Here is a 12,425-nt window from a genome sequence, read left to right as displayed (position 1 = left end):
TTTCTATTCTCTCCATTTTGGTCTTTATTGTTGTGTCCTTGTCAGACTTGTACTTTTTTTTAGCTCCGTAAGGTGTAAGTTGAAATCATTGGTTTAAGCCTTTCTTGTTTCCTACAGCATTTATGTAGTCCATATTTTTCTCTAATCACTGCTTTAACTGTGTCCTGCAACTGTGTGTGTGTGTGTGTGTGTGTGTGTGTGTGTGTGTGTGTGTGTGTGTGTGTGAGAGAGAGAGAGAGAGAGAGAGAGAGAGAGAGAGAGAGAGAGAGAGAGAGAGATGCTAAGGATTAAGGTCAGAAGACTCCTCCCTCCAAGCCTCACCCCCTCCCCATCTTCCAGCCGTTGTGCTTTGCAAGTCTTCCCAGGTTGCTGACAGTCCCGCCGTCTTGCTGAGGCTGTCTTCCAGGTGCAGTCCTCTGTCACAGCCTCCCAAGCCCTGGGGTTACGAGCCTGCACCATAGCACCCAGCTTCTTAAACCTTTTGATTTAATTATCATTCATTTTATATTGTTTCTGATTTGTGATTTCTTCTTTAATCCACAGTTATTGAGACTTTATTACATAATCTCAAAATCTTTGAGGATTTCCTAGACGTTATATTGATTTCTAGTTAACTAGCACTGTGATAACAGAAGATGAGTATGATTTCATTCCTTTGGTGACTCATGCCTATAATCCTAGTCACTGGGAGGCCTCAGCTACTTAGTGAGGCCCTCCACAATTTAGACTTTCAAATTCAATTTTAAAGAATGAATGAGCCAGGCGTGGTGGCAACGCTTGTAATCCCCGTGCTTGTGAGGTGGAGACAGGAGGATCGCGCAGGCTGGCTTAAGAGACCCTGTTTCCAAATAAAAATATAAAATAGGTCTGGGCGTGTAGCCCGGAGGTAGAAGGTTTTCCAGGAACCCCCGTACCACAAAAAAATTAAAAAAAAAAAAGACTGAAAATAGGGCTTGGGAGTGCAGCTCCGAGGTAGAATGCCCCTGCCCATCCCCAGTACCGCAAATGAATGAGTGAATGAGTGAGTGAGTGAGTAAGGGCTGGGAGTATCACTGGAGGTTGGATACACCTGGGTTCAGTCCTCAGTACCACAAAAACCGAAATGCACTGAGGCTTGTTTTATGGCCTAGCCTCTGACCTATCTTGGGGAGTGTTTCATATGAACTCGAGAGAAATTGATTGTGTTCGTTGTAGCGGTCTACAGATGTCAGCATATGGTTTCAGTCATTTGGTATTTTTCTTCACATCTTTTATAAATTTGAACTCCATGTGTGCCCGCACACGCCTGTATTTGTGTGATGTGTGTTTGCCCTGTCAACAGCAGAGAAAGACCATTAAGGTTTGGTCATTTCGTGCGTGCCCTCGTTTCCCCGTCAGTGCTTCCTGATGTTGGAGCTTTGTCGCTCTGTGTGCACCATGGAGGACCGTTAGGATTCCTGATCACTTGACCCTCTATTTCCTTCTTTATCTTTGATGTTTGCCTTTAAATCTTTTTGGGTATTACTGTAGGCATACGAGCTTTCCTAGTATGTTCATGGGTATGTTTGTGTGTGTGTGTGTGTGTGTGTGTGTGTGTGTGTGTGTGTGTGTACATATACACTGCCCATTTACTTGAAACCTGTCCATACTTTTCTAGTTAAAGCATGAGTTCTGTGTCCACTATGGATTCAGTAGGTTTTTAAATCTAGCCTGACAGTTTTAAAATTTTAAAATGACTTAACTCAAGCCGGGCATGGTAGTGCACGCCTTTAATCCCTGTGCTTGGGAGGCTGAGACTAGAGGATCATGCAGTTGGGAGCCAGCCTCAGCTGCTCAGTGAGGCCCTGTTTCCAAATAAAGTAGAAAATAGGTCTGGGAGTGTAGCCCGGAGGTAGAAAGCCCCTGAGTTCCACCCCCAGGACCACAAAAATAAATGAATAAATGAATAAATAAATAAATAAGTAAAATGACTAGCTCAATTATACAGAATGTTTGAGGTTGAATATTGATCTTAGTTTTATTCTTTTTGCTTTATTTGTTCTTTGGTCTAGTTCCTTTTTTACCTTTTTTGGGTTCATTAAGTGTTTTTTGTCACTTTATTTCATCTCTTGACTTTTGTTCCTCTGAAATTTGTAGTGTTACTTTTTATTATGCTATTTTATAGCAGTTTACCTTCAAATAACATTGCCACTTGATAAGCAATGTAGTGTAACTATCACTCTGTAACTCCTTCCTCTTGTGCGCCAGTTGTCATGTGGTACAAAGCTCACAACACCCGATCTGCTGGTTAAAATAAAAATGAAAAGTAGACTCTAAGAGACATGTCAAAATAATTAAAGGTGATGGACAGGTCTCTTATGTTTGCCCTCGTATTTGCCCTTTCTGGTACTCGTCATTCCTTCCTACACTTCCTGGCTTCTATTGCTATTTGATTTCTGACAAATTTAGCAGTTATTTAAAAATTATATTTATTCATCTTTTTTTTTTTTTTTCCAGTACTAGGGATGGAACCCAGGGGCATTCTACCTCCGAGCTACACCCCCAGCCCTATTTTTTCTCTTTATTTTGAAACAAGGACTCACTAAGTAGTGGAGGCTGTCCAAGAGCCTCAGTCCTTCTGTCTCAGCTTTCCAAGTACTGGGATTACAAGGGTGCACCACCAGGCTTCCTGTGGGTTTTTTTTTTTTTAATATTTTCCACGAGCTGGGTGTGCTAGTACACATCTAATTCCAGGACTTAGGAGGCTGAGATAAGAGAGCCTCAGGATTGAGGACAGCCTCAGCAAATAATGAGACGCCCATCATCCTAATAAGACCCTATTTCAAAATAAAAATAAAATACGGCCGGGGTAGAATGCCTCACATGGCTTTAATCTCAAATAGCACCACAAAATAAATTTTCCCCCCTATGGATGTAGAATTTGAGATGCCTCCTCCCCCCTTTTTTCAATATTTCCAGCAAAAGAAAATGACATTATGACATTATTTTCTAGAGATAGTGGTGATGTTTCTAACCCTTGCCCCTAGCTATGTTTCCGTTTGATTGTTAGCAGTTGACTATTACGTACCTGTGTGTGGGTTTCTGACATTAACTTTCCTTGGGGCTGAGTGAAGTCTTGGGTTTGTGGACTGATCTCTTTCATCGGTCTTCCGGAAGCCTGAGATGTTGGACTCTCCGACACTCACTGTGCTCTGTCTCTGCACCTTCAGTTGCCTGCTTATTACAGTGCTTAGCATCACCCCGATTCCTGTTGGGGTTGTTATTCTAAGTTTGGATGATTTCTTCTATCTGTGTTTCAGTCATTTTTTAAATTCTAAATCTAGTCTGCTTTTAAAACCATTAAATGTGTCCTTTTGGTTTTTGCTAGCATTTCTGTTCTTTGGGTGGAGGTTGCGTGGCAGGGTGGCTGCCAGAGGCTGGGCCCGATTCTGTTTCCCGCGTGTGTTTCCTACTAGCTTCTCTTCCCACCGTAGGCAGCTTCTCTCCTGGGAAGGCTTTTCATTTTCCAGGACTCAGCTAATTCTGATTACTTGGGGCCTCAATTCTCTGATGCTGCCCACCCCCCTAAGTATTTGTTTTGAACCCAGGGCCTTGGATTTGCTAGGAAAGTGCCCCGATTATGCTAAATCCCTGGGTCTTTTCTATTTTATTTTGAGACAAGATCGCACTAAACTGTCCAGGGTGGCCTCAAACTTGGGCTCCTCTTGCCTCGGCCTCATGAGTATCTGGGATCACTGGCGTCTTTCCCACTTCTGCTGGGTTTTAAACAGCAGTTGTTTTGTAACTTAGATTCCGTCCTCTTGCTTTTAGAGTGTGAACAACCATGTCAGCCATTCCTACATTGTAACTAGAAGCAAAAGTCCAGCCTTTCTATTCTAAGTCATTTCAGTATTTAGAAAGATGCTGAGGCTTATCCTGTGATCTATTTAAGAAGGAGGTTTTAGAATTTCTGTAACCACAGTACTTTCAAAACAGCAATATGTGAAAAGGGGGGGATCTAATGATGTGTCCTTTCTAATAAAGACCTCAGCATCTTAAAACAGACTTGAAGTGAAGTTATGTGAGCTTTCCAATTCCACCAAGTTTAGAGAACGCTCTTGCTCTTTCTTCTTACAGGAGTATAAACCACCAGGAACCCGCAAACTTCACAACATTCTTGGAGTGGAAACAGGAGGCCCGGGTGGGCGACGTGCTGGGGAGTCGGGTCATACGGTAGCTGACTACTTGAAGTTCAAAGACCTCATTTTAAGGATGCTTGATTATGACCCCAAGACTCGGATCCAGCCTTATTATGCCCTGCAGCACAGTTTTTTCAAGAAAACAGCTGACGAAGGCACAAATACAAGTAACAGTGTGTCCACGAGCCCTGCGATGGAGCAGTCCCAGTCTTCAGGCACCACCTCCAGCACATCGTCCAGCTCAGGTCTGCCCTCTCTCTGTTGCGCAAGGGTTGCGAAGCTTTAGTATTTGGTTATAAAGAGGAATTCTTTTGCAGCGTTTGTATAATTTGTAAGTGGGGTGGGATTGAATTGTTTGACTTAAAGTTGTTTTTGTAGTTAGTAAATTCATCCTCCTCAAAGCTCCAGCCGTTAAAGCTCCAGTCATTCATTATGGGTGTAATAATACCAGTCTGCCTGGTAGTTGGAAACAAAACTTGTTTACTAGCCAAAGATTTAGATTGTTTTCTAGATGGAATTATTTGTCCACGTTTTCCCTTAACATAAGCAAACTTTGGTTGTGTTCAGCCCAGCGGCTGGTGTGAGAGCACGTGGTTTGTCAGGGAGTCCCGTGACCCGGTAATATATACACAGTGTGTGCGTGTGCATTCGGCTTGGAAGGGGTAGTTTGAGAGCGTCTGCTTGCGCAGGACTAACTTAAACTAACACACACTCTGTGTTGCGATGTCTCAGGTGGATCTTCGGGGACGAGCAACAGCGGGAGAGCCCGGTCGGACCCCACGCACCAGCACCGACACAGCGGCGGGCACTTCGCCGCCGCCGTGCAGGCCATGGACTGCGAGACGCACAGTCCCCAGGTGAGCGTTAACTTCTGTGTGAAGAGGATGGGTGGCTTGCTTCCACCATCAGACCTCTCTGCTCCCTCCGATGCCGCACATCCCCTCGCGCGGTCCTCTCTCCGGCGGCCGCTTGGCGTGAAAACACGTGGCGCTTCACTCTGACTCTGGCTCCGGAGCGCCCAGCCTAGAACTCGCCCGTCCCCTCCACTTCCCGTTCTGTCTCATTCACCACCACAGCCTTTTGAGCTTCACACAGTTGCAGTCCGGTGGAAACTGGGCCTTGGAGGTCTAGTGAGTCCCTGGCCACGGCCTCTTTTCTGTGCTCTTCTGCCTCCTGTGGTCTTTGCACACTCGTCTCGGCTTCACGGTTTGATTTTAGCCTGCACAGGTTTGGTTTTGTTTTTGTTTTCAGCCAGTTCAAGAACAGGATCTAACTTAAGTAATTTTAGAAATTAGGAGGAAGCAGTTAGTAGAGTTAAAAATATTCAGAATGCCTTTGTAAAACGATGGTTTGTGCTGAGCGCTGTGTAGTGATGCTCTGGTAAGAGGGAGGTCAGGGTGTGAAGGGTGAAGTAGTTGCTCTCAGTCGCATCGCCCCTCTGACCGGCTCACGTGGAGACCCGTCTCACGCGTGGCGCTGTCGTCACCACAGCGAGTTACCACTCAGCCCCTCCGGGTGGCCGTGCACTCGTCTCAGCTCGTCCCACCTCTCCCCCTTCTCTTCACTAGCCAAACCTTCCTGCTCTTTGTGGAAACCGTGTTCTGGCCTCCGTCCTGCCGCTCCTGGTGTGGCAGGTCAGAGTCTCGGCACAGGACGCCCTCCACTCGCGCCTCCCGTCCCTGCTCGCTGGCGGCCCCGAGGCCTCGCGCTCCCGGCGCATGGTGCTGCACAGCGGTCCCCCTTGGTTCTCTCCACGGCAACACCTTCCTCTGCCCTCTGCTTTTCTCGGCCTCCCTCCTGCTCCGGAGGTTTTCGTCCCTTCGCCACTCCGGGCTTTGGGCCCGCTCCAGTCAGCCTCCTGCCGGTGTGGGAGGTGGTCTTCACTGCTGCGGCTGGCGGCCACTCTGTGTCTGTTTCCACCTCTCAACTGCAGGAACCTCAGCACCTTTTCCTGGCTGTTGAAGCGCTCACCTCTACTTTCCCTGGCAGGATGCTTCCCTGTGCCCCTTCCTCTGGCTTTTCCCGGCCCTCTGGCTTCTCCTTCCCACCCTGAAGCCTGCCACGGCCTGCCCCTTCCCAGTGACTGCACTCACCCTCTTGATCTGTATTTCGGACTTGGGTGTTGCTCCCGAGCCACAGGGCCTTTATTTCTAACTAACTGTGTACTACTATCACTTTGAAATTCCCAACAACATGACGCTGCGGGCATTTCACGTAAACCAGTGTCATCACTGCTCCTCCAGCGTGCTTGTCTAGTGGGCCTGGGCCTGGGGAGATAACCCTTCACTCCTCCTCGTCCCCACATGGAGTCGAGTAGTGAGCTGCATGAGTTCTCCACCCGCGCGCAGCATCTCTTCCTGTGCCGAATGTCAGGCGGCCTGCCCTGTCCCGTCCATCCACCTCCACCACCACCCTCTTCTCTGCAGCCAGCGGAACTTTCCAGAGCAGCAGTCTTGTCGGCTCCTCTACTCTAAACCAGCTTTTGGCTTCCCTTTGTAACTAAAATGAAAATTTGGGCTTCTTCTAGAGTGGCAGTGACTTTCGTGACCTGCCGCCACCAGGGTCTTCTGAGCCCTCCGCACTTACTCTGCTCGTGCCCCTCACCCCACTTCAGGGCTGGAAGTGCGGCCTGGAGCCCCCTCCTGCCCTTACACAGCTCCCGTAGCTGTCCGCACGTTCAGACGCTCTCCTGCCTCCTGTGCAAATGCTCAAATGCCCACACACGTAAGCACTCCATGGCAGAGGACCGCTTACCTTCCGCCCATACTCATGGGAGTCGGCACATTGTTTGAGATCACATTCTCCTGTTTGTTTACTGTTGGTGTGATTAGAGGTGGGGTCTCGCTGTGCATTGCTCCAGCTGGCTTAAACTTGTCACCCCCTGCCTCTGCTTCCTAAGAAGCTGGGATCACAGGCGTGTGCCATCGCACCCACATACCAACTCTGAAGAGTCGACAGAGTCACATGGTTAATAAAACAAGTGAATACAAAAGAGGGTTTTATGGGAAGTTCTCTTCCCTTCCACTTCCACTAGCCACATACTTTGTGTGTGGGGGTCTGGGGATGGAACCCAGGGGCATTCCACCTCCGAGCCACACCCCCTGTCCTATTTTTTATTCTTTATTTTGAAACACGGTCTCACTGATTTGCAGCGGGCCTCACTAAGTAGCTGAGGCTGTCTGCGAACCAAGATCCTCCCGTCTCAACCTCCCAAATGCTGGGATTATAAGCGTGCCCCACCACGCCCAGCTAGCCACATAATCTCTAATAAAAACTACCATGATTAGTTTTTTAAAATCCTTTTGGGGATCTTTTATGCATATAAAAGCCAATAAAAATGTATATTCTTCACCCAACTTTTATTTGCTACTACAGATGTTGGCGTAGTAAGGAACCCTGTGCACACGTCAGTCACATATTTGCAATTTGTCTGTGATATAAATTCCTGAAAGTAATTGAAAATGAAATTTTCTAGTTATAGAGTAAGATGACTTGGAATCTATGAAACGACTACTAAATGATTTACAATCCAGTCATTTGAATAGCTTCATCCTTTAAAAACCATTACAGGGCTGGCCTGTAGCTGAGTGGCAGGACACTTGCCCCACATCCCGAGCCTGAGACCCCATCTCCAGCATGGATGAGGCTGGGGGTGACAGTTCAATCTCCCCACCTTCTGTTTAAAAATGTTTACAGTCTTAGTTACTTGTAGTCAACCCTGGTCTGAAAATAATAAAGAAAATTCTAGAAACAACTGACACATTATAAATGGTCCGTGCTTCTGAACAGTGTGATAAGCTCTCTCACCATCCTGCTCTGCCTACCCTTCTCTGCCTTGGATGTGAACCATCTCTTTGTCCAGCTTTCTCCATGCTCTGTATCCATCGCCTGTCAGCCACTTAGTGACCGTCTCAGTTACAGATTGATTGTCTCCATACTGCACGGTGTCTGAGCAGTCCTTCTTTCACTTAATAACGATCCCAGTGCGCAGAGTCAGTGATGCTGGCAATCCAGACACACCAAAAATAGCCTAAAGTGCCTCCTTTAGGGAAAAGGAGACGACAGTACAATGAGATGTTTTCAGAGAGACATAGCTTTTATTGCATTATAATTTCTTACTCTTAGTTGTTGGTATTAACCTCTTACTATGCCTAACTTCTAAATTAGGCTTTAGCACAGTGTACAGTGTATCCATATTGGGGGAAGAGTGCAGTCAGGTCCCCATAGCTCCAGTTCACATCCTCAGGTTCAACCAGCTATAGATTGAAAATATTCAGGGGGAAATTGCATCTGTACTGAGCGTACACAGATTTTCTTGGCATCATTTCCTCATCAGGAAGTATAACAGCTATTTATATAACATTTTTATTAGGTATTAATACAATTATTAAGAGTACTGCCAGGCATGGTGGTGCACGCTTGTAATCCCAGCATTCGGGGGGCTGAGACAGGAGGATCCAGGGTTCTCAGCCAGCCTCATCTACTTAGTGAGTCCCTTTGCAACTCAGTGAGACCTGTTTCAAAATAAAGAATAAAAAATAGGGCAGGGAGTGTAGCTCCGAGGTCGAATGCCCCTGGGTTCCATCCCTAGTACTGCAAAATAAATAAATAAATAAATAAATAAATAAATAAGTAAATAAGTAAATAAATAAATGAATGCAATCTAGAGGTGATTTGAAGCAGACAGGAGGATGTGCAAGGCCTTGTGCAAGTTCCATGCCATTTCACAGACTGGACCTGGGCGTGCGTGGATTTGGGTCCTCAGAGGGGCCCTGAAAGCGGTCGTGCACACACTGAGGAAGGACTGGCTGCACAGGTGGGGTTGTGTGCTGTCCAGGGCTCTAGGTACGCAGTGAGGCAGGAACTCTTCTCATGGAGAGGGAGTGCCTACTGTAGGCCGACTCAGCCTATAGCTTGAGTACCTCTCACTTGTAATTATTTGGAACAAAAGTGTTTTGAGATTTTATTTTTTCAGATTTTAGAATATTTGCATAGATTTTACCTGGTATATATACCTAATTTGAAAGTATTAAAGGCCTCACTCAAAAAGTTTTAGATTTCAGATTTTTTTGTTGCTTTTACAGTACTGGAAATTGTACCCAGGGGCATTCTGCCTCTGAACTACACCCCCAGCGGTTTTTATTTGGAAACAGAGCCTTGTTAAATGGGGCTGGCCTCAAATCGGCCATCCTTCAGTCTCAGTACTTCTCAAGAACTGGAATAAGAGATAGGTGCCACCACATCTGACTAGATCATTGGGTTAACATGCGGCCTCCATTTTCTTTTCTTGAGAACTCTTAGTTCTGTCAGTGTGTTTTCAGTAGTGTCTCTTCAGGGTCATCTCTCAGAGTGTCTTCATTGAAGAGCCACTGTGATGGAGGCAGTCTTTGCCTTCCTTTGGCTTATGTGGTACAAGGAAACAGACAGTGAGTGAAGCAGGAGTAAACATTGCAGGTCGCATCCACGTTTGGTAGCACGTACCTGTTAGCCCAGCTACTTGGGAGGCTGTGGCAGGGGGTCTGCAAGTGCCAGGCCAGCTCAGGCAACTTAGTGAGACCCTTTCTCCAGTTGGAAGGGGCTGGATGTTGTAGCTTAGTGGTAGAGCACCTCTGGGTTCAACTCTTGGCGGGGGGGGGGGTTTGCAAGTAACATTAGCTATAAAAAATAAAAAAAGCTGGTTGAAGCTGTAGCTCAGAGGTATCTTGCTTGTCAGCCTGCCTGAGACCTTGGGTTCGACCCCTGGCATCAATGCCCCCCCTCAAAAAAAAAAGTAAAGAAAGGAGTAATGGGTATGGTACCAGTGACTCATTGTTGGGTGAGACGTGTTAATTAAAGTGGTGCAGAGCTGATGACAGACCCCCCTCGAGCCCTCCCCCAACATCCCCATGCCATGGCAGGTTAAAACATGTACAGTGGTAGTCGGATTCCAGGGCTGCTGAACATAGCCATTGTCTGTGTCCGGATCGCCTCCTTCTTGTGGCTCCACATCCCCTAGGGCCTAGTTGCCCACTGCGTACATACAACAGGCAGAAGGACTTGTGGTGTTTTGTGTGCCAGGCTCATAAATAGAAACTCCTTCTTGTTCCACTGATGCTTTTTTTTTACCTGGCCACATCTAAGTACAAAGGCTAGTAAGTGTGGTACAGCCAGCTGTAAGCTCAGAAACTAAGGATGCACTTAGGGGCAACCGGTAGCCTCTGTCCGCACAGAGTTCAGGCAGCATTAGCCACAGTGGTTAGGAAGACTCCAGAACCGAAGTGTTAGAGACATTGAAACAGCAGGAAGTAGGAGCATTCTAGACAGGAGGCGGCAGCACCAGCATCCCAGGCATCTGAAAGATGCTGGCCCTGTGGCTAAAACCCAGGCAGCTAGAGAGGTCATTGACGGTGCTGTGAGCACGGTGGAGTTTGGACTGTTTGCTTTTCTGAAGGCATGAGAGGGCGTCAGAGAGTTGGGCAGGGAGGTGGTGGGGTTGTGTTGGAAAGGCTATGCCTCTACTCTGCAGAATCGGTTGGAGAGGCAACGGTGAGAGCGGCGGGTTACGTTGAGAGGCCTTTGTGTTGGTCCAGCAAGAAGTGCCATAGTGCCTGGGCTAACGTGGGGCCTGTGAAGAGAGGCAGGTCTGGGATCTGTTTTGAAATGTGGATAAAGTCATTTTCTAACAGTTTGGATGGAGGAATTACTGAGCAGCTGGAGGGATAGTAATCCTTTTATTTAACAAGAAAGGTGGAGAAAAGAACTCTAGGGGGGAAAGCAAAGAATTTATTTTGGATCAGCCTCAAATACATAACTCTTTGGCTCTTAACAGAAAAAAGCTTGCTGACCCCTGGTATAGACAGTGCTCCCAAGATAAGCCAGTGGCCAGTTGAAGTACATTGAGCCTAGAGCCGGGGTGGTGGACACGCTTGTAATCCCAGTACTTGGGAGGCTGTAGAAGGATCCGGGTTCCCGGCCAGCCTCCGCTACTTAGTGAGGCCCTCTACAACACAGCAAAATCCTGTTTCAAAAGAAAGAATAAAAACTAGGGCTAGGGGCCTAGCATGGAGGGACAGTGTCCCTGGGTTCAATCCCCAGCACCTCAAAAAAGAAGAAGGAAGGAATACATTGACCCTATTTATGGGCAGAGCTTTCTAAAATTTGCCGCTTTGAAACAAGGTCACCACTTTATGGAACATACGCAGAACTTTGTATTTCAGAACTAGCATATTTAAAGTTTCAAAAGTTGTCTCCTTGGTTAATGGCAATGTTCATGCCATAGCTTCTAATGGAAGATTAAAGCTTGGAAATAGCACTCTTGAATAATCCTCACAAAATGTGTTCTTACAGGTGCGTCAGCAATTTCCGGCTCCTCTTGGCTGGTCAGGCACTGAAGCTCCTACACAGGTCACTGTTGAAACCCATCCTGTTCAAGAAACCACCTTTCATGTAGCCCCTCAGCAGAACGCATTGCATCATCACCATGGAAACAGTTCCCACCACCACCACCACCACCATCACCACCACCACCACCATGGACAGCAAGCCTTGGGTAACCGGACCAGGCCAAGGGTCTACAATTCTCCAACAAATAGCTCCTCTACCCAGGATTCTATGGAGGTTGGCCACAGTCACCACTCCATGACATCCCTGTCTTCCTCAACGACTTCTTCCTCGACATCTTCCTCCTCTACTGGTAATCAAGGCAATCAGGCCTACCAGAACCGCCCAGTGGCTGCTAATACCTTGGACTTTGGACAGAATGGAGCTATGGACGTTAATTTGACCGTCTACTCCAATCCCCGCCAAGAGACTGGCCTAGCTGGACATCCAACATACCAGTTTTCTGCTAATACAGGTCCTGCGCATTACATGACTGAAGGCCATCTGGCCATGAGGCAAGGGGCCGACAGAGAAGAGTCCCCCATGACGGGAGTGTGTGTGCAGCAGAGTCCTGTAGCTAGCTCGTGACTACATTGAAACTTGAGTTTGTTTCTTGTGTGTTTTTATAGAAGTGGTGTTTTTTTCCAAAAACAAAGTGCAAAGCTGCTTGAATCAGAAGGAGATTAACACACTGAACCGCTACAAGAGGGCAAAGCTGACTTTTTTTTTTTAACTTGAAAAGATTGCAAAGGGACAATGAAGTTTTTAGGAGCCATGTCCAAGCCCGTCTTCATGGACAGCTCAGAGGCGTCCTCTTTTTGCCTCCCCATTTAACCTGCCAGTCCCTTTCATAGTGGGGTTTTTTGTCTTTCTCTTCAGCAAAATTAACGTTCAGATGTTGGTCTCGGT

The 12,425-nt window shown here is 47.0% G+C and overlaps 1 protein-coding gene across 3 annotated transcripts in view; it reads left to right on the top strand.

The window, feature by feature from the left end:
* DYRK1A (dual specificity tyrosine phosphorylation regulated kinase 1A) overlaps nucleotides 1-12,104 on the top strand; it is a gene marked incomplete at its 3' end in the record, with an annotated part of 38,896 nt that extends 26,792 nt beyond the window's left edge. For 2 of the 3 annotated variants that reach the window (XM_080695874.1, XM_080695873.1), the window contains exons 8-10: nucleotides 4,096-4,402; nucleotides 4,890-5,014; nucleotides 11,484-12,104. In XM_080695874.1, coding sequence (XP_080552000.1) covers nucleotides 4,096-4,402; nucleotides 4,890-5,014; nucleotides 11,484-12,104 — 1,053 coding nt within the window. The remainder of the gene's footprint in view (nucleotides 1-4,095; nucleotides 4,403-4,889; nucleotides 5,015-11,483) is intronic. The other variant, XM_080695875.1, reaches the window with a different exon arrangement.
* Nucleotides 12,105-12,425: the final 321 nt, after the last annotated feature.

Source organism: Muscardinus avellanarius (assembly GCF_963383645.1).
Source record: "Muscardinus avellanarius genome assembly, chromosome: 5".
Lineage (NCBI taxonomy): Eukaryota > Metazoa > Chordata > Mammalia > Rodentia > Gliridae > Muscardinus > Muscardinus avellanarius.
Note: the sequence above shows the minus strand (reverse complement) of the source record. Positions and strands in the feature narration are given on the sequence as shown.